Below are 22,128 nucleotides of genomic sequence, written 5' to 3' on the forward strand. Positions count from 1 at the left end.
ATCAAGAAATCTAGAAACAATAAATGCTGGAGAGGGTGTGGAAAAAAGGGAACACTCTTGCACTGCTGGTGGGAATGTGAATTGGTACAGCCACTATGGAGAACAGTATGGAGGTTCCTTAAAAAACTACAAATAGAACTACCATATGACCCAGCAATCCCACTACTAGGCATATACCCTGAGAAAACCATAATTCAAAAAGAGACATGTACCAAAATGTTCATTGCAGCTCTGTTCACAATAGCCCGGAGCTGGAAACAACCTAGGTGTCCATCGTCGGATGGATGGATAAAGAAGATGTGGCACATATATACAATGGAATATTACTCAGCCATAAAAAGAAACGAAACTGAGCTATTTGTAATGAGGTGGATAGACCTAGAGTCTGTCATACAGAGTGAAGTAAGTCAGAAAGAGAAAGACAAATACCGTATGCTAACACATATATACGGAATTTAAAAAAAAAAAAAAAGTCATGAAGGACCTAGGGGCAAAACGGGAATAAAGACACAGACCTACTTGAGAATGGACTTGAGGATATGGGGAGGGGGAAGGGTAAGCTGTGACAAAGCGAAAGAGAGGCATGGACATATATACACTACCAAACGTAAGGTAGATAGATAGTGGGAAGCAGCCACAGAGCACAGGGAGATCAGCTCGGTGCTTTGTGACCGCCTGGAGGGGTGGGATGGGGAGGGTGGGAGGGAGGGAGATGCATGAGGGAAGGGATGTGGGAACAGATGTATATGTATGACTGATTCACTTTGTTATAAAGCAGAAACTAATTAAAAAATTAAAAAAATAAATAAATAAATAAAATAAAGAAGAAGGTTAATGGGAAAACAAAAAACAAAAAAAACAAAAACCTGAATTCTAAGCCACCGTGGGATTCACTCACTTTTCCTTGGCTATCTCCCATGTATCCATGAGGTATACATGTTAAAACTTCTCTTGTTAATCTGTCTTTTATTACAGGGGTCTCAGCTAAGGACTTAGAAGGGCAGAGGGAAATTATTTTTCCTCTCCTACAGGGCCTTGGCTTCAGAGGACCCCCTCCGGGGATGCTCAGGACCAGTCAGGGAGTGAGTGTTCCTGAGGTTCCGGAAGGGAGGAAGGCAGGCTGTGGAACTTTATTTCCTTCTCTGAAAGAGCGGAGGGTCTCTCACTGGTTGGGTGTTTGGGGTGGGGGAGAGAGTGGCACAGGGCAAGGGAGTGGGAAGTAAATTTAGTGAGTTTACACTATTTTGCTCAGTGTTACACGTGAAGCAATCAGGGTGCAATGAATGTGAGCTTCTCTGGTCTGGAAAGGCTTGCCAAAGGCTTGGCTGGAGACAAATATGTGGGAGAACCATGGGAGTGGCGTGCTAAACCATGTGCGTGCTGGTCCAGCAGCCCACAGGGGAGCCACTGTAGAGAGCTGCAAGAAGCTTCATGCCATCAGCATGGCCGCTGCTGCTGGGAGGGTGAGCCGGGCCCTGGGTGCTCTCTGCCCAAGGCGGGCCTGCAGTGTAGGGGTGCTTGAGTGGTGCGACCTGTGTGTCCCGTCCTAGGGTTTGGATCCTAGAAGCCCATGGTTCCAGTACTGGATGAACAGGGACCATGGACAGAGCTTCCCCACAGATATAAAGATGGCTGGGTTTGTCGGCCCTCCCCTCACTGCCCACAGCCCTGCTGAAGGAGCTGTACTCTGGAACATTCACAGCAATGCTTCTTCTTCTCATCTTAAGTCTGTCATGTTTCAAGTACATTATCGATAATGTAAGAGTTTGTAGGCTGCAAGCAGTCCATTCGTAGCTAAGCGTGTTCCAAGGTCCAACTTAACACAGCTTCGGAACATGACTCCTTTGCTAGCAAATTAGACACTTGCAGTAGCTGGATGCCAGGAAAGTTCCTTTAAATACGTTAAGGGCCTGAACCGTTGCTGATGTCGGAGAAGACTCCCCGGGTCTTTCATGTGAAGTTGGAGGGGTGCCTGACCCAAAGATTCTGGCCCTGCCCTCCAGCTACCTGATCCATCTCACCTGGCTGAGACCTGGGTGGAACCAGGATTCAGCATCTCAGAGGTGAGGAACAAGACAGCAAGGGGCATCCGGGTCCCGTTCAGGCTCTGTGAGATTCTGGCCCAGTTGGGTCCTTGGTGCCCGGACCACAGGCTTTCAGAAGGAGATTCGAGCTGACAAACGGACAACAGAACATGATAATGGCAGAAACAACCTCGGGGCTGGAAACAGACGCTGTAATCACAGGAGAAAAAACCCACAACAAATTCCAAAATGTGACCCTTAAGATCCCTGGATCAGGGAGGGGAAGGACGGGGAGATTCCCCTTATGGTGGAAACAGGGCAACATGAAGAACGTTGTGCAGTCAAGCTGAAAATTAAACAGAGTTTCTTTAATTCAAAGCCTTAATTATTCTGACGTCTTCCATAACTTAATCTAAGCCATCACTTCAGCTTTAATTATGCATAATGAAATGGATTACTTACAGTAACTAATATGATAGGAAAAACAGAGGTGAGAATTGGTACGTTGGCAACTGTTTATTCATCTTTTTTTTCAGCCCATGTTTATTGTCTACCTACTATGCTGCCGCCTTTACTACAGTCCTATTAGGAAAAATATAGCATATACTATGAGCCAGTTTCTTTTACTTCATTAGCTCATGGACTGCTTGCAATAATACTGCATCACAGGTATTATTCTCCCTGATTTATAGAAGTGGAACTGAGATTCTGAAAGGGTAAGTAATTTGCCTAAGGTCACACAGCAAAAACTTTTTTTTTTTTTTTTTTTTGCCATTTACCTATTTTAGAGAGAAACATACAAACTGACATTTTGAATCTTAACTCCTGTTTTTGTTTTTGTTTTGGTCGCACCGCACAGCTTGTGGGATCTCAGTTCCCCAACCAGGGATTGAACCCGGGCCGTGGCAGTAAAAGCCTGTAATCCTAACCACTAGGCCACCAGGGAATCCCTTAACTCCTGTTTTACACAGGAAAAGTTAACTTTTCCTAAGGGAAAAATGAGTGACCAAAATTGTCCTTTTGGGAAATCAACCTGACGGTTGCCTGTAGGATGCGTCGGAGGCTGCGAAGACAGTCCAGGTCGGAGGCCAGGACCTAAGTCAGAGAGGTGGCAGCCAAACTGGAAAAAGAAGCTACATGGTGCACTGTGGAGGCTAGAAGGGGCTCGATGAAGATTTGGACGTGATGGGCAAGTTACTCATCCTCTCCGAGCCTTAGTTTCCTTGTGCCCAAAAGGGGCTGTAGGGCTTCGCTGGTGGCGCAGTGGTTGAGAGTCCGCCTGCCAATGCAGGGCACACAGGTTCGTGTCCCGGTCCGGGAGGATCCCACATGCCGCGGAGCGGCTGGGCCCGTGAGCCATGGCCGCTGAGCCTGCGCGTCCGGAGCCTGTGCTCCGCAACGGGAGAGGCCACAGCAGTGAGAGGCCCGCGTACCGCAAAAAAAAAAAAAAAAAAAAAGCGGGGGGGGTGCTGTAACCGGTTTATTTAGCAGTTTCAATCCAGGGGCATATAAACAGAAATGGTTATATTTTTCCTCCAGTCATCGGTTTTAATCTGCCTCTGTTACATCTCCCTTTCTTGTTTCTCAATAGCTTGCTTCCTGGTCACTTTCAGTTAGTCAGCGTCCTTGATAGTCACAGCTTCCATCTCAAACTCAGATCTCACTTCCAGACTCTCCCCTGCTGCACCCTTGGCGCCTGGGCGTGGGGTGTGGTCCGACTCCCTTGCCCTGGGGGGAAGGTGGGGAGGAGGGAGCGGAAAGGGGATGAGCGTGGCTCCCTAGCTGGCCCTCCTTGCTGTCTCCCTCCTTGGTTGTGGTAGCTCTCTGGGTTCATACAGACTAACTAGCCAGGGATGACCTCTGTGTATCCAAATGCTGGTTCACTAGTGGGGCACACGTGCTCTTCAGAGCACCTGGGGGTCTCCCTGCGGCTCACGTCCCTGGTGGGGAGGAACAATGCCCCCATCCATCCCCTGTCACCAGCCTTGGGCTGCTGGGCACCCCTCTCCCAGCAAGCAGTTCTCGAGTGAAAGGAGCAGGAGAGAGGGTCCAAGTCCTGCTTCCTTCCACTCTGTCCACTGTCTTCCTCCTGCACCATGTTGAGAGCATGGGCTGCTCCACCACCACCTTCCCTCTGCACAGCCACCGCTCCTTGTCTGGGTAGAGGCTGGACTCGAGCTGTGGTTCACTCCCCGGGCCTTGTAGCCTGGCACAGGGCTGCATGGGGCATGAAAGCACTGCACAGGGCAACACCTGGCCCCCAGGGATGGGCCACATCACCTTCCAGTGGGCAGAAGCTCCCTCCAAAATCTTCCTCCACTGACATCTTTGAGGGCTGGAGGGGCGGTGGATGGAGTCAAAGGGCAGTGTCTACGGTTGTAGGTCTGCCTTGAGGAGGGGTCTGGCCCTTGGTTCCTCTCTTTATTTTATTTATTTTTGTTTGTTTGTTTTTTTTGGCTCCTCTCTTTAGAATGAGTGCTTTAGTCTCCAACTCTGAGTCTGACTCATCAATTCAGGACAGCAGAAAAATTCCTACTTGCCTACCCCTGTTTCCGAGAATGACAACATGCCTGGTGACATGATGGGAGCCCATCATGGATGACTCTGTTTATGTCCAGCTTTTACTATCCACTCTTTCTTTGCTCTTCTGACTTTTCTTCTGGGGTTCTCTGTGCAGATGCATGGTGGGTGTGGACTTTTAAGATGGACTCTAGCTAACCAGGGCTGGTTGGCTGGCCTCTTGGTACCATGCGGTCACAGAAGGGGAGAATCAAAGAACAAACAGTCCTGTGGTGTTTGGAGTCTCCCTTGGTGACACTAAAGCCTCTGTTTGATTTCTCGCATGGTAACAAAACCAGGAGGGGAAGGTGAGTGGCACCTGGAATAGACTCTGGGTGTAAGGCGGGTTTCAGGTCCTGGATAACACGCTGGAAGGGTGCACAGAAGTGAACTAAAGATGCAGGAGGCCATCCTCTTCCTGCTTCACCTGGGCGCCCTGTCAGGTAGGAACTGCGTTTTGCCACCTTGGCCCATTCAGTTTGCTTGATATCATTGTGTGATAAAGTCCCCAAAGAGGAAATTGCCTCTGGGAGGCTTTGTTCAAGTGTGGGCTTCTCAGCATCAGGGAGCCCTGAGAGGCTGGGATGGCGTATCTGGAGAAGAGGGTACCCAAAAAGCTACCATCTAATCAATGTTCATACAGACTTCACTTCCCCTCTTGTGCTAACTGGCCTGTGTGGTCCTTTCAAGACCTAAAATTGGGAAAAGAATTTTCCTAGTAGGGCTTTTTATGTATGTCAACCAGTCTTTGTGGAGATTCTGGCCTTACTCTGGAGCCTTCTTGGGGCAAACGGAGGTTGCAAATCACCCTATGGGAAAACCGAGGTACTGAGGGGCTAGTGTCTCAGTCTTGAGCAAAGAAAATTTCTGATAGAAGCCAAAGATTCACCTCGTGCTTCTGGCACTCCCTCTTCCTAACTCAAGAGCTTCAAGAATCTTGGATGCTTTTTCAGTGTTGTCAGCTTGGATTACTTAAATTGAGCTTTTAAAATTAAATCTTATTTTTGAATAGGTAGTATATGCATTATGTATGGAATTCAATCATGTTAAATTTGCAGATTAATTTAGGGATAATTTACATCTTTGATGAGTTATATAGTAAAAATGCTTAGAGGAGTGTCTGGTACCTAGTAAATGCTTAGTAAATGTTAGTGATTATTATGTATGACGTTGAGTCTTCCCATCCAAGAACAAGGCTCTAGAAACTTGTTCAAGTCTTCATTTGTTTTCTCAGGAGTATTTTGAGATTTTTTCTTTCATATAGATCTTGCACATTCTGATTGTTTATTTCTAGTTCTTTTTCTTTTTAGCAGTTGTAAATGGAATTTTCTCTTCCCTCTTATCTTTCAATTGATTGTTATATAATGTATGGAGGTTTTTTTATGAATTATCTTATTATTTGTAATGATGTTTCAGTTGATTCTCATGCATTTGCCAGGTTTGAAGATGATAAATATTGTTCGTTTCCTCGCTTGTTTTTTTTCAATCTCTTATTTCTTTCTCTTATCCAACTGCTGGGCCTGTATATTCAGATTGTTGTTCAATAATGATGAGTGTATACTCTTGTCTTGTTCTCCATGAAGCATGATGTTAGCTTTTGGTATGAAATAGCTTTGGGTATGTTTTATGTGTTAAGGAGATAGCTTTTATTCTTATTTAGGCTATTTGCTTGTAAATCAAAATGGATTTTTAAATCAGATGTTTTTTCAGGATCTATAGAAAGGACCACTTGATTTTCCTCTTTGATCTGTTAATAACATAAATAAATCACGGTTTCCTAATAATATTGAACTGTCTTTAACCTTGGGCTTTTAGAGGGCAGGAGGAACTGTGAGTGTGAAGCTGGGCCTTGAGCTTCTCAGACTCTCACTTGAAGTAAACATTGGAGATTTTCCCAGAAATATAGGCTTTTAGGATCATAATCATTTGAGTTAAGAGGTGACATTTATTGTCATTGGGGGAAGAGAGAGGTTAGGAAGAACCCAGCATCTTATACTGAAACATTATCATTTGGAACCTTCTCATCAGATGTGTGAAAGGAACAGATCACAAAAGTTTGCAAGAAATACTTGAGATTCTTTATAGAAACCACGTTCCAATCCCTCCCTCTCCAAAAGACCATGCACTGTACTGCACTTTGGCTTCCACAGGTCAAATCCTATTTTTTGGAAGGTTCTGCTGTGATGCAGACTGTTTCTCTCTCACCTTCTTAGGTGAGTCTGAGAACCTGATCCTTACCCATGATCGCAAAAACATCAGGGTCACAGAGGATTGGGGGAGGGGAACAGCCACACCAGTCCCTGCCTTCGGGGAATTGGAAACACGCATCACCAAAATAATCTCAAACAAAGTAACATTCTCCAGTATCCTTTTTCCTCTCATTTGGTCTAACTCCTATGCACCCTCCAAGGCCCCGTCAGGCCCAACCTCCTCCATGGAGCCTTCCCAGATTGCCCTAGCTCTTGGTGCACACTCTCCTGCTGCACCCTGGAGCTCCTTCCGTCTGCACATGGAATGCGTTTTAAGGGTTTAGTACAGAGCCTAACACAGAGTAAGTGCTCAGTGAAAGGTAGCAGGGGTTATACTATAATTCATCCGTTATGTGTCTGCCCTGTCTCCTCAAGCGGAACGTCAGCCCTACAATAAGAGGTTTCACGTTTCTTCTTGCTCTGTGGTCCCTGAGCGCCAACACATATAGGGGAGCTAATAAATGTTGTTTTTGTTGATCATTATCCCTTTCGGGACCTGTTTTCCCCCCCAGATTTACTGATATCCCCTAAATGCAGAAATTTAGATCATCTGCCTGCTTAATATTGGCATTGAGATTGGCTTCTGTCTTTTTCACCTCCTATTAAGATGAGGGAAAGAAAACATTTTCTCTTTGGGATGCTAAAGTGTCCCATTCCAGTGACAACTTAGAAAGGAAGGCCCTAAAAGAACATAAACTACACAAGACTCCCAACTGTAGCAGGGGAAAGAGTTGAGATGAAACAATCTCTGGCTCCATCTGTACCAAAGGACCATGTGTCATTCCTGGGAGATAGAGGACTTAGCAAAGGCCCCTTGGTGTATTTAAATCCACTGCACACTGAAGTTGTCTCCACTTTGAGAGAGTCTCCAGGGAACTAGCTTTTGTCTGAGTCTCAGGGAAATGAAAAGTACCAGTGTGTTTAATGGACAAAGGGCTCCTTGGTAGCTAGAAGACCCGAAGGAACATGAAAAAGTTACCAGGCCCATTGACCTGAGTTTTGTCCACGGAGCACCAGGTGTGAGGCCATCTTGGTCTCTCTAGGACAATCCCCAAGTCTGCCATCTGGGCCTAGACCCCTGCTAGGTGGTGTCAGGAATCAAAAGAGGCCCCAGGCTCAGTGTATTTTGCTGCTTGAGGAAGCAGGTGCAACCCCTCCTGAATGCTCTTATTAATTTGAAAAGGCAGGAAGGTATAGTCCATTTCCAGAAAGTCTTTCTGTGGGTGATTAATCCTTTGTATGGGATCCAAAGAACATTACAAAAAGTTTCTACTTTTTCTCTCATGTCACTTTCCTATTCAGACAACCTCAGAGAAGCAAAAGGCCATCCCTCCTCTCAGTCTTCCCTCCCTCTTCCTTTTCCATGGCAACCAGTTGTCTCCCCCTCACCTCCAGCTGAAGCACTCACTTCCTGGAACCTGCCTGCTTTTCCACCTCCAAGGAGCTGCAGGAGGTTTGCGAGAAGCCAGCCCCCCTCAGGCCAGCACCAGAGTGATGTGGCCAGACGAACAACCCCCTCTCTCGCTAATGATGACCTAGTGCCATTTACACTGTAGGTGTAAGTGCAGATTTCACAGAATCATTACAAGACTCACCATCCTTTCTTCTGTGTCCTACTAAGGGCTCCCTTCTATTAGCCTTTGCGGGGTAAAGAATCAGCCCCCCAAAGTGGGTGGGTGAGTATCCCATCCAAGAAGGCATACACTGTGGAAATGAAAGACATAGGATAGGAAGACGTTGCATATAGTGAAACAAAAACACTGTATAATGTTTTCTAGTATGTTGAGTGTATGCATTTTCTTATACAGTACCTGTGACAGTGAATTCCAGTAGGGCTGCAGTTAGTCTGAGTGGCTTTGGTAAAGTTCCTGCACAGAGCTGACTCCCGTTCAAGGCAGGAAGCCTGCTGATTAATAGCACTGCTTTGTAACCACGGGTTCCGGGAGTTTGGGGACAGTTTGCAGCGGCCTGGAAGCATTGTTATTGATGACGGTGAGACTGATGATTGGCACCTGGCCTCGGCGAGCTCCTCAGAGGGCTCTGCTCTTGGCGCTGGTTATGTAACAGGATGGTACCTACATGAGCATCAAAATAGAAACAGTTCCAGCACAGACTCTAACTTGGGCTCACTGTTTCCAGGGTATCAGTGACTATGTTGGTGGTTCCTGATCTGAGCAAGTGCACTTTGTTCTGGCCCTTAGGGACAAGAGGACATCAGGAGCTGGCACCGGGCCTCTCCCGTCCTCTTGCTACGAGGCAGTGTTCAGCTGGGATGCACATCCTTACTTTAATGTTGTTGCTATACCGTATCCTTTTTCTGTAATCAACTGTAGATGTGGAAGCATTCTCATTTGGGTCCTGTGCGTCTTCTTGAACAATTGAACAATTAGAAGTGTTTAATGGCTACTGTCAGTGTAGCAACACACCCCTGAGAGATTAGAGTTGACAGAGGGTCCAACAGAAGTTAAGGGATCAGCCTAAGGTCACACAGTCAAGTAGCAGCAAGGCACAAATCAGCTCTGATTCCAAATCCCTTTCTCTTTTCACAACACTCCTCTGACTTCTTTCACTACCATTTGGATTGGTTAATAGAGATAATGAAGAGGTATTTATCACCTCAGGTGAGACCTGCCCTGTGTACCGAAAGCAGAGCTGTAAGTAAGAGCAGCTGCATTCCCGGAGGGAGAAGATGGCATCGCACCACACTTCCTGGACCACGTCATCAACTTTGGTGTCAGAGACCCAGATGGTCAGCTTCCTCCCCTGGAACCAAGGCTGCAGAGGCCTTCATTATCCCCACACGTGCTCCAGGGAGGGGGCCTCCTTGGCTCCTTTCTGGCAAGGCAGTGGGTTTGCTCATTTGGAAACAAGCGAGCCCATCATCCAGCCAGCTCTCAACCACAAGCTAGATGTTTCAGTGGGCTCAGTGACTGATAATAATCCTTTTTTGTGCTTTTTCTTTTTCAAAGTGTACCCGTCAAGCAATTATAATTTGCTTCTTAATTAAGATGCATGTGTAAGTCAAATTCCATTAAAGCCTCTTTCTTGCTCTCAAGCACTCAGACCACCAGAGAAAGTTTGGAACACCAGCCTCGAAAGGAAAGTGCATGATGTCTTAGGGAGAGTGGGCCCCTGGCTCCCAACCTTCCCTCTGACACCAATTAAGTGGGTGCCTTTGGACACATACCTTAAAAAAAAAAAAAGAAGAGAAAAAAATGTTTAATGTCTTTACTGGAGTATAACTGCTTTACAATGGTGTTAGTTTCTGCTGTATAACAAAGTGAATCAGCTATACATATACATATATCCCCATATCTCCTCCCTCTTGCGTCTCCCTCTAACCCTCCCTATCCCTCCCCTCTAGGTGGTCACAAAGCACCGAGCTGATCTCCCTGTGCTATGCGGCTGCTTCCCACTAGCTAGCTATTTTACATTTGGTAGTGGATATATGTCCATGCCACTCTCTCACTTCGTCCCAGCTTACCCTTCCCCCTCCCCGTGTCCTCAAGTCCATTCTCTATGTCTGCATCTTTATTCCTGTCTTGCCCCTAAGTTCTTCAGAACCTTTTTTTTTCTTTTAGATTCCAAATATATGTGTTAGCATACAGTATTTGTTTTTCTCTTTCTGACTTACTTCACTCTGTATGACAGACTCTAGATCCATCCACCTCACTATAAATAACTCAATTTCGTTTCTTTTTATGGCTGAGTAATAGTCCATTGTATATATGCACCACATCTTCTTTATCCATTCACCTGTCGATGGACACTTAGGTTGCTTCTATGTCCTGGCTATTGTAAATAGAGCTGCAATGAACATTGTGGTACATGACCCTTTTTGAATTATGGTTTTCTCAGGGTATATGCCCAGTAGTGGGAATGCTGGGTCATATGGTAGTTCTATTTTTAGTTTTTTAAGGATCCTCCATACTGTTCTCCATAGTGTCTGTATCAATTTACATTCCCACCAACAGGGCAAGAGGGTTCCCTTTTCACCACACCCTCTCCAGAATTTATTGTTTGTAGATTTTTTGATGATGGCCATTCTGACCTGTGTGATGATACCTCATTGCAGTTTTGATTTGCATTTCTCTAATGATTAGTGATGTTGAGCATTCTTTCATGTGTTTGTTGGCAATCTCTATATCTTCTTTGGAGAAATGTCTATTTAGGTCTTCTGCCCATTTCTGGATTGGGTTGTTTGTTTTTTTGGTACTGAGCTGCCTGAGTTGCTTGTATATTTTGGAGATTAATCCTTTCTCAGTTGCTTCGTTTACAAATATTTTCTCCCATTCTGAGGGTTGTCTTTTCATCTTGTTTATGGTTTCCTTTGCTGTGCAAAAGCTTTTATGCTTCATTAGGTCCCATTTGTTTATTTTTGTTTTTATTGCCATTTCTCTAGGAGGTGGGTCAAAAAGGATCTTGCTGTGATTTATGTCATAGAGTGTTCTGCCTATGTTTTCCTCTAAGAGTTTGATAGTGTCTGGCCTTACCTTTAGGTTCTCAATCCATTTAGAGTTTATTTTTGTGTATGGTGTTACGGAGTGTTCTAATTTCATTCTTTTACATGTAGCTGTCCAGTTTTCCCAGCACCACTTATTGAAGAGGCTGTCTTTTCTCCAGTGTATATTCTTGCCTCCTTTATCAAAGATAAGGTGACCACATGTGCATGGGGCTTATCTCTGGGCTTTCTATCCTGTTCCATAGATCTATATTTCTGTTTCTGTGCCAGTACCATACTGTCTTGATTATTGTAGCTTTGCAGTATAGTCTGAAGTCAGGGAGCCTGATTCCTCCAGCTGTGTTTTTCTTTCTCAAGATTGCTTTGGCTATTTGGGGTCTTCTGTGTTTCCATACAAATTGTGAAATTTTTTGCTCTAGGTCTGTGAAAAATGCCATTGGTAGTTCGATAGGGATTGCATTGAATCTGTAGATTGCTTTGGATAGTAGAGTCATTTTCACAATGTTGATTCTTCCAATCCAAGAACATGGTATATCTCTCCCTCTGTTTGTATCATCTTTAATTTCTTTCATCAGTGTCTTATAGTTTTCTCCTTAGGTAGGTTTATCCCTAGGTATTTGATGCTTTTTTTTGTAATGGTAAATGGGAGTGTTTCCTTAACTTCTCTTTCAGATTTTTTCATCATTAGTGTACAGGAATTCAAGAGACTTCTGTGCATTAGTTTTGTATCCTGCTACTTTACCAAATTCATTGATCAGCTCTAGTAGTTTCCTGGTAGCATCTTTAGGATTCTCTATGTATAGTATCATGTCATCTGCAAACAGTGACACTTTTACTTCTTCTTTTCCAACTTGGATTCCTTTTATTTCTTTTTCTTCTCTGATTGCTGTGGTTAAAACTTCCAGAACTATGTTGAATAACAGTGGTGAGAGTGGGCAACCTTGTCTTGTTCCTGATCTTAGTGGAAATGGTTTCAGTTTTTCACCATTGAGAATGATGTTTGATGTGGGTTTGTCATATATGGCCTTTATTATGTTGAGGTAAGTTCCCTCTATGCCTACTTTCTGGAGGGTTTTTATCATAAATGGGTGTTGAATTTTGTCAGAAGCTTTTTCTGCATCTATTGAGATAATCATATGGTTTTTCTCCTTCAATTTGTTAATATGGTGTATCACATTGATTGATTTGCGGATATTGAAGAATCCTTGCATTCCTGGGATAAACCCCACTTGATCATGGTGTATGATCCTTTTAATGTGCTGTTGGATTCTGTTTGCTAGTATTTTGTTGAGGATTTTTGCATCTATGTTCATCAGTGATATTGGTCTGTAGTTTTCTTCTTTTGTTATATCTTTGTCTGGTTTTGGTATCAGGGTGATGGTGGACTCGTAGAATGAGCTTGGGAGTGTTCCTTTCTCTGCTATTTCAGTGCTAATTTCTAATTCTAATTCTATTTCTAATTCTATTCTAATTCTAATTCATTTTCATTTCTAATTCTATTGATTTGAGTCTTCACCCTTTTTTTCTTGATGAGTCTGGCTAATGGTTTATCATTTTGCTTATCTTCTCAAAGAACCAGCTTTGAGTTTTATTGATCTTTGTTATTGTTTCCTTCATTTCTTTTTCATTTATTTCTGATCTGATCTTTATGATTTCTTTCCTTCTGCTAACTTTGGGGATTTTTGTTCTTCTTTCTCTAATTGCTTTAGGTGTAAGGTTAGGTTGTTTATTTGAGATGTTTCTTATTTCCTGAGGTAGGATCGCATTGCTATAAACTTCTCTATTAGAACTGCTTTTGCTGCATCCCATAGGTTTTGGGTTGCCATGTTTTCATTGTCTTTGTTTCTAGGTATTTTTTGATTTTCTCTTTGATTTCTTCAGTGATATTGGTTATTTAGTAGTGTATTATTTAGCCTCCATGTGTTTGTATTCTTTTACAGATTTTTTCCTGTAATTGATATCTAGTCTTATAGCATTGTGGTTGGAAAAGATACTTGATATGATTTCAATTTTCTTAAATTTACCAAGGCTTGATTTGTGACCCAAGATATGATCTATCCTGGAGAATGTTCCATGAGCACTTGAGAAGAAAGTGTATTCTGTTGTTTTTGGATGGAATGTCCTATAAATGTCAATTAAGTCCATGTTGTTTAATGTATCATTTAAAGCTTGTGTTTCCTTATTTATTTTCATTTTGGATGATGTGTCCATTGGTGAAAGTGGGGTGTCAAAGTCCCCTACTATGATTGTATTACTGTCGACTTCCCCTTTTATGGCTGTTAGCATTTGCCTTATTATTGAGGTGCTCCTATGTTGGGTGCATGAATATTTACAATTGTTATATCTTCTTCTTGGATTGATCCCTTGATCATTATGTAATGTCCTTCTTTGCCTCTTGTAATAGTCTTTATTTTAAAGTCTATTTTGTCTGATATGAAAATTGCTACTCCAGCTTTCTTTTGATTTCCATTTGCATGGAATATCTTATTCCATCCCCTCACTTTCAGTCTGTATGTGTCCTTAGGTCTGAAGTGGGTCTCTTGTAGACAGCATATATACAGGTCTTGTTTTTGTATCCATTCAGCCAGGCTACATCTTTTGGTTGGAGCATTTAATCCATTTACATTTAAGGTAATTAATGATATGTATGTTCCTATTCCCATTTTCTTAATTGTTTTGGGTTTGTTATTGTAGGTCTTTTCCTTCTCTTGTGTTTCCTGCCTAGAGAAGTTCCTTTAGCATTTGTTATAAAGCTGGTTTGGTGGTGCTGAATTTTCTTGGCTTTTTTTGCCTGTAAAGGTTTTATTTCTCCATCAAATCTGAATGAGATCCTTGCCGGGTAGAGTAATCTTGGTTGTAGGTTTTTCCCTTTCATCACTTTGAATATGTCCTGCCACTCCCTTCTGGTTTGCAGAGTTTCTGCTGAAAGATCAGCTGTTAACTTTATGGGGATTCCCTTGTATGTTATTTGTTGCTTTTCCTTTGCTGCTTTTAATATTGTTTCTTTATATTTAATTTTTGACAGTTTGATTAATATGTGTCTTGGCATGTTTCTCCTTGGATTTATCATGTATGAGACTCCCTGCACTTCCTGGATTTGGGTGGCTATTTCCTTTCCCAAATTAGGAATGTTTTCAACTATAATCTCTTCAAATATTTTCTCAGTCCCTTTTTTTTCTCTTCTTTCTTCTGGGACCCCTATAATTCAAATGTTAGTGTGATTAATGTTGTCCCAGAGGTCTCTGAGACTGTCCTCTGTTCTTTTCATTCTTTTTTCTTTATTCTGCTCTGGGGTAGTTATTGTCACTTTTTTTTTTTTTTTTTTTTGTGGTACGTGGGCCTCTCACTGTTGTGGCCTCTCCCGTTGCGGAGCACAGGCTCCGGATGCGCAGGCTCAGCGGCCATGGCTCACAGGCCTAGCCGCTCAGCGGCATGTGGGATCCTCCCAGACCGGGGCACGAACCCGTGTCCCCAGCATCGGCAGGCGGACTCTCAACCACTGCGCCACCAGGGAAGCCCCACTGTCACTATTTTACCTTCCAGGTCACTTATCCGTTTTTCTGCCTCAGTTATTCTGCTATTGATCCCTTCTAGAGAATTTTTAATTTCATTTATTGTGTTGTTCATCCTTGTTTGTTTGCTCTTTAGTTCTTCTAGGTCCTTGTTGAACGTTTATTTTATTTTCTCCATTCTATTTCCAAGGTTTTAGATCATCTTTACTGTCATTACTCTGAATTCTTTTTCAGGTAGACTGCCTATTTCCTCTTCATTTGTTTGGTCTGGTGGGTTTTTACCTTGCTCCTTCTCCTGCTGTGTGTTTTTCTGTCTTCTCATTTTAGTTAACTTACTGTGTTTGGAGTCTCCTTTTCGCAGGCTGTAAGTTCACAGTTCCCATTTTTTTTGGTGAATGCCCCCCCGTGGGTAAGGTTGGTTCAGTGGTTTGTGTAGGCTTCCTGGTGGAGGGGACTGCTGCCTGTGTTCTGGTGGATGAGGCTGGACCTTGTCTTTCTGGCGACATCCCTTAAACTTATTTGTAGAATGAATGAATTGAATATTTGGTGAATTTTATATCTTATTAATTGCTCTATTTTTAGGGTGTGGACCCTAGCCACTAATTATTATTATTACTATTGCTTTAATACTGCTACTACTGCTTTTAATAGCAAGGAAGCTGGAGAAAGTGGGTGTTGGACTAAGCGTTGGGAGATCCAAGCTTGGCCACCTTTCTTATCAGTGTCCCTGGAGTGTCTGCCTCAAAGTTTTTAGGGTTCAGTTACATGACCCTGGCATACATAACTTTTTCCTGGGAAGAGAGGGCTCCAGATGAAGAGTAGAACAGCTCTGGCAAGAATGTCAGCAGAAAGGGCATATTCAAAGACACAGCCTGGTTTTATCCATATGTGGCATAGGTAGTTCTCAACACAAAGTGCTTAAGGGCCACTGGATAGATCCACTTTTCCCTCTGAAATATTTCCCTCACTGCTATGTGAAATAGGACCACTCGGGGAAGAGCACAACAAGCTCTATAAGTGTAAGGAGGCAGCACGGAGCCATGCAAAGGAGTCCTGTCCTTGGAGTCAAAGACTTGGATTGGAAGGTTGGTTCTTCCATAGAATTAGCCTCTCAAACCTAGGGCTTATCCAAGTTATAATTAACGCAACAAGATCAATGGATACGCTCCCCACGAAGCAAACTAGGAGCTTCGGCTGGAGATGTTTGGGGAGCATGGCCTCTCCAGTTTGCCACAGGACACGCAGCAAGGTTGGTGGCTGTGGTAATCTATCTGTTCAAGGTGAGGCTGTGGGGAGCCCTGAGTAGGGCTTAGCAAGCCTCTCATAGCCGAGCCCGTTTCAAGCTAATACTCCAGCACCATGCCTTATGCTGTTCCCCCAAATGGCCTCTTACAGATCACACCACCCAAATCTAACGTCTTGGTCACGGGTCCAATCTCTTACCAGCTCCCAGCACCATCTTGCTATGCTGCTACCAGGTTATAGAATAACCACGGTGCATCCCACGTGCTGGGTCACCTGATGAGCATGGAGCAACAGACTGTCCGTAGTGGGGGACATGCAGTCTGTTATCTACAGACCCGGATGCATGAGCCAGAGCCCCCCCCCATGGCCACTTACTGGGTGTGTAGTCTCAGGTGTGTGAAATGGTGGCAGCAATACCTACATCCAGGGACCGCGGTTAGAGTGGATGAAATCAGGCACACCTAGCATGATGCCCAGTGAGTAGGTGCCCAGTGAAGGTGAGTGGTTACTAGTTTCAGTCTGTTCCTTTGGGCTGGGCACTACCTTACCCCAGGCTATTCTTGAGAAAAATGTAGTGAGTTACATCTTTGCTTAAACATGCTCAGAGGCCTCCTTCCTCGTTGGCTAGAGGGGCACGAATCACTGGGGTGAGTGGGAGGGGGCAAAATCAGGACGGGGGTGGGGTCCTTGGAGACAAATTGCCAACCTTTCATTTTGCTCATGACCATCTTGCCCCGCTGAGCTGGGAGGGAACACTCTTGTGAACAGCTTGGGGGAGTGGGGTGGAGATTCCAGTGGTAGGAAAAGAGGGCTTGAGGGAATTATACCCACAAAACCCAACCCACCACAGCAGTTGATTATTTTTCTCATTTTGAAAAACTATTTTGGGGAACTTTTTGCCTCTAAATACTCCAGGCATACTATTTTGCTGCTGGTTTTTTAATCACAAGAATGCTCTAATATTAAAGTCAATTTTAATGGATTAAAAAAATCCATTTGTATTCACATCACCCTAAATCTCAGCTGTTTTGATATTTCTGAGTCCTTGCACAGTCCTTGTCCATAAAACCGGGTAATGCCGCCAGCAAAAAATAACTTATGATGGGCTTCCCTGGTGGCGCAGTGGTTGAGAGTCCGCCTGCCGATGCAGGGGACACGGGTTCGTGCCCCGGTCTGGGAAGATCCCACATGCCGCGGAGCGGTTAGGCCCGTGAGCCATGGCTGCTGAGCCTGCGCGTCCGGAGCCTGTGCTCTGCAGGGGGAGAGGCCACAACAGTGAGAGGCCCGCCTACCGCAAAAAAAAAAAAAAAAAAAAAAAAAAAAAAAAAAAAAAAAAAAATAACTTATGCATAATGCATTTTAGTCTCTAAACGAAATCAGATGATTTTAGATTTAGGAAAGCTTGTATCGGCGAATGTGTTTATATTTCATTTTCTCCTGCATTTCTATCTACCTCTCTGCATCCCCTCCCCCAAATTTGAAATAAAAACCTTCTCTTATAAAAGCCAACATTTTCCCATGGCTTATTTGTTTCTAGAAATTTTGCACCTTTCAGATCTTTCCACTGTCCCCCCCACCTCCTCCCATTCCAGGAATTTTTGTCCCCATTGGCTAACGGTGGCCAAGGTTGGAAGCTGGCTGAGAAGCAAGACCTCACTGTAAATTTTGGCTTCGTTACTTATTATTCACCATGTGTCCTTCAGCTTGGTTTCCTCATCTGTTAAATGATGACACTAATATTTATCTGAGAGGATTATTCTGAGGAGTAAATGAGAGAAAGTATTTTACATGATGCATTTATTTGGACCATTGGTTAAGTGGTAATTGTATTAATTTCCTAGGGATGCCATAACAAATTACCATAAACTGAACAGCTTAAAGCAGCAGAAATTTATTCTCTCACAGTTAAGGAGCCCAGAAGTCTGAAATCAAGGTGTCAACAGGATTGGTTCCTTCCAGAGATTCTGAGGGAGAATCTGCTCCAGGCCTACCTCCTGGTTTCTGGGGGTTGCTTGACATGCCTTGGCTTGTAGCTACATCACTTCAGTTTGTGCCTCTTTCCTAACATGGGCTTCTTCCTTCTCTGTGTGTCTCTGTGTCCTATCCTGTTCTTATAAGGACACCACTCAGTACATTTGGGGCCCACTCTAATCCAGCACGACCTCCTCTTAACTAATTACATTTACAAAGACTCTATTTGCAGATAAGCTACATTCTGAGGTTCTGGGTGGCCGTGAACTTGAGGGGGCACTATTCAACCATCATTATGGAAGCATAAAGAATATGACCCACTGCTCTCCTCTGTGCTGGCAAAATCCTGCAGAGTGTCAAGGAGACCTTAGACTGTCCTGAGGCTTTCCTGGAAGAAACACATTTTCTCTGACATCATAATAGTCCCTGTTTGTAATGCAGCCCAAGGGAATTCACGGGCCTGCCCTGAGTCTCTCACTACATTCTCTGTGAAATGGGAGTCACTCCATCGAGCATGATGTACTGATCGACCCTCTCCATGGTGCCCACAGCATCCAGTAATAACAAGTCATTGTCTGTGAGATTCCTTAGGGATGTGAGGAGAGCTGGCATGATTTTGGCGCTCTCCAGTCATGCACACTCCATTCTCAATGGCCTCTGAATCAAACACTGACACGGAAAAGGAAAATAAATTCTTAGAGGCTCCCTGGACCTTGTAAGACAGAGGATGCCATGGCCAGACTGGGTCCTCCAAGGGGTGTCTGTCTTCTAAGGTATCACATTTCCCTCTCCCTGGCTCTTCACAAAGGCTGGGAGAAACCAGAAAGGAAGTAGAGAGACAAAAGAAAGACAGCAGCTTTATTTCCAGAATGACAGAAGCAGATTTCATGGTTGTTTGCTGGTGGTTGTTTTCTTGGCTTTGAGATATCTTGCATTCCTGTTTCCAGCTCTTGGCAAGAGTCTTCATTCTTGGGGAGTGACCGGGTTCCAGTGTTGCCCTGAGCTACGAGTTGAAGCCACAGACCAAGCTGCTAAGTCCTTGTTTCCAGCACAAGGCTTTGTGCTCATGTCATTTACATCCTTTTTAAATCCACAGTGGGACATGCACTACACCTAATCCACTTACCTGCTACAAGCAACGTGGCAGAGAATTCTCCACCTGAGACTTCAGTGCACAAGTTTTCTGTGAGATTATCAGCATCACTGTCACCTGTGATCCCAGGGTTTCCCCTAATCAACTCAAGTCCCCTCACTGAGGCCTTCAGGGTGAACTGGCTGTCAGACACTGACTTTGAGGTAAGCACCATCTTACTCCCAATAGGAGCTGCTCACAAAGAGGGGTCCTGAAGATGGGGTGGATGGGATTCTGGATCAGTGATCATTTCCTCCTATTTCCCTGGTTTAATCTCCCCTCTTGTGAGATCTGGGCATTCCGTTTGGGGCATTCTACAGCCCTCTGTGCTAGATGCCCCTATAGCTTTGGACTTTTTCTCCATTTAATTCAGTCCAAATGAACAATATGTTCAATTTGTTACAAATAAAAGGTTTGTTTCTTATTGCCAACTACCCTCACACGATAACAGGTGTTAGAGGTGCTGACAGTAACTGAATTCTTTGGGTGGGACAGTTTGTGTGGTGATCTCCTTAAAAACGAGGCCCTGATGAATTTGTACCTGGTGATTCTTCTTTTCTATGATTCTGTAATTTTTCAGAAGGAAATTTATGAGGAGACATTTCATATGGAAGAAGGCACCCTTAGTAAAAATATAAGTCTGGATGTCTAGCCATACTATGTGAACGTTTCCTGTTGGACAATTCAGACCCAATCATTCACATTCAAGAGCCACGCCACTGCTGCTCTGTTTTCTAGTTTGTCATTTGGGTCTTTTCCAAAGTTTTCACTTCTCCTTAGGCAGGACAAACCTGCTGATTGCATGTCTACTGGTAACCTCAAAGGCCTTCTAAGGATGTCTTTAGGGTCTAGGTGTCTGGACCCACTTGTACTGCATTATCCCCCAGACCTACCTCATTCCTCAATGGGCGTAGGGACCTCCCACAGTCATCATCAGCTTTGCCCCTGCTCCCACCTGCCATTGCTCTGGGTTTCTGGTGGGACCCAGTGGGCCTGCTTGGTCTAGGCTCAGTTGCCTCTCTGAGATACATAAGGTGGTCTTAAACCCAGCTGATGATTAGAGCCACCAGGGGAGCTTTCAGAAAGTGTGCATATCTGGGCCCCAGAGCAGACCTGTGGAGCCCAGGACTTGAAGGCAAGAGCCCAGAATCTGGTATTCTCTGCACCCCAGGGGTGGGCCCTCTGGTATGCAAGGAGCACACATTCAGGAAGACTTCACCTCACCATCCAGTGTACATTCCCAGGGCCCACAGACTGCTTCTGTGACTTCCCTGCCTATCTACCTGCTCCCTTGACATCTGGTTCATCTTTTTTTTTTTTTTTTTGCGGTATGCGGGCCTCTCACTGTTGTGGCCTCTCCCGTTGCGGAGCACAGGCTCCGGACGCGCAGGCTCAGCGGCCATGGCTCACGGGCCCAGCCGCTCCGCGGCATGTGGGATCTTCCCGGACCGGGACACAAACCCGCGTCCCCTGCATCGGCAGGCGGACTCTCAACCACTGCGCCACCAGGGAAGCCCCGACATCTGGTTCATCTTTAACAGCTGTTGCTTATCTGTGCCTCCAAGCCTTGCCAGTTGCTTATACTTACAGAGCATGTAGTATACACGGAGACTGTGGTAAGTGCTTGACATGTTTACTCTTGTGATATTCACAACAAGCCAATGATGTTATTTGTATGATTATCCCCTTTGTACAGATGGGGGAAATGATGCAAAATGTAACAGACAGGTGAGATAACTTGCACTGGGCTGTACAGCTACTGCTGTGCTGAAACTGGAAGGCAGGTAGTCTGGCTTTAGAGCTCTCACTATTTTTTGAAACAGCTCTATTGAGATATAATACACATAGCATATAATTCACCCATCTAAAGTACACAAGTCAGTGGTTTTTACTCTATTCACATACCATCACCACGATCTAATTGTAGAATGTTTTCATCACCCCAAAACAAAACCCCAAGTCCATTAGCAGTCGCTCCCCTGTCTCCTATCCCCCCAGGCCCTGGGAACCACTAAACTACTTTCTGTCTTAATGGATTTGCCTATTCTGGACCCCTTCATATGAATGGAATCATATTGTATTTGGTTTTTAATGACTGGCTTTTTTTCACTTAAGCATAAAATTTCAAAGGTCACACATGTTGTAGCATGGATCAGTACTTCAGTCCTTTTAATGGCTGAATAATATTCCACTGAATGGATATACCACATTTGTCTATTTGTTCATCAGTTGACAGATATTTGGGTTATTTCCACTTGAGAGCCCTCATTCTCAGCCTCTTATAGTCTATATCCTTTAATGATGAGGATGATCAAGCTATTTCAGATTTGCAGATGTTCTAAAGCACATTCAGTGACTTCCCTGGTGGTCCAGTGGTTAAGAAGCCACCTTCCAATGCAGGGGACTTGGGTTCGATCCCTGGTCGGGGAACTAATATCCCACATGCCACAGGGCAACTAAGCCCGCACGTCGCAACTACTCAGCCTGTGCGCTCTAGAGCCTGTGGCACAACTAGAGAGCCCACATGCTGCAGCTACTGAGCCTGCACGCTCTGGAGCCTGCACACCACAACTAGAGAGAAGCCCATGCGCCGCAACGAAGAGCCTGTGCGCCACAGTGAAAGATCTCACATGCTGCAACTAAGACCTGACACAGCCAAATAAATAAATACATCCATCCATCCATCCATACATACATACATACATACATAAACATTAATTTAAAAAATGAGGGCTGTTAAAAAATAAATAAAAGCACGTCCACATCCTGGTCTCTTAATTGTTACTACGAACACTGATATTCACTATTAAAATTGCAAATCCCTATTCTAGAAATAACATCACAAAGAGACAGCAAGGTTAACTGATTTGTCTGAGATCACAGAGCCAGAAAGGATGAAATAAGAACTTGACTCAGGGCTTCCCTGGTGGCGCAGTGTTGAGAGTCCGCCTGCCGATGCAGGGGACACGGGTTC

General features: G+C 44.3%; 1 protein-coding gene across 1 annotated transcript in view; it reads left to right on the forward strand.

Moving 5' to 3' along the window:
- The first annotated feature begins 4,978 nt into the window (after positions 1-4,978).
- The window catches only part of CDHR3 (cadherin related family member 3), a 75,552-nt gene continuing 58,402 nt past the window's right edge, over positions 4,979-22,128 (forward strand). The window contains exons 1-2 of the mRNA XM_081244223.1: positions 4,979-5,026; positions 19,119-19,318. Coding sequence (XP_081100349.1) covers positions 4,981-5,026; positions 19,119-19,318 — 246 coding nt within the window. The 5' untranslated portion in view covers positions 4,979-4,980. The remainder of the gene's footprint in view (positions 5,027-19,118; positions 19,319-22,128) is intronic.

The sequence above is a fragment of the Mesoplodon bidens genome (genome assembly GCF_964165515.1).
Source record: "Mesoplodon bidens genome assembly, chromosome: 9".
Lineage (NCBI taxonomy): Eukaryota > Metazoa > Chordata > Mammalia > Artiodactyla > Ziphiidae > Mesoplodon > Mesoplodon bidens.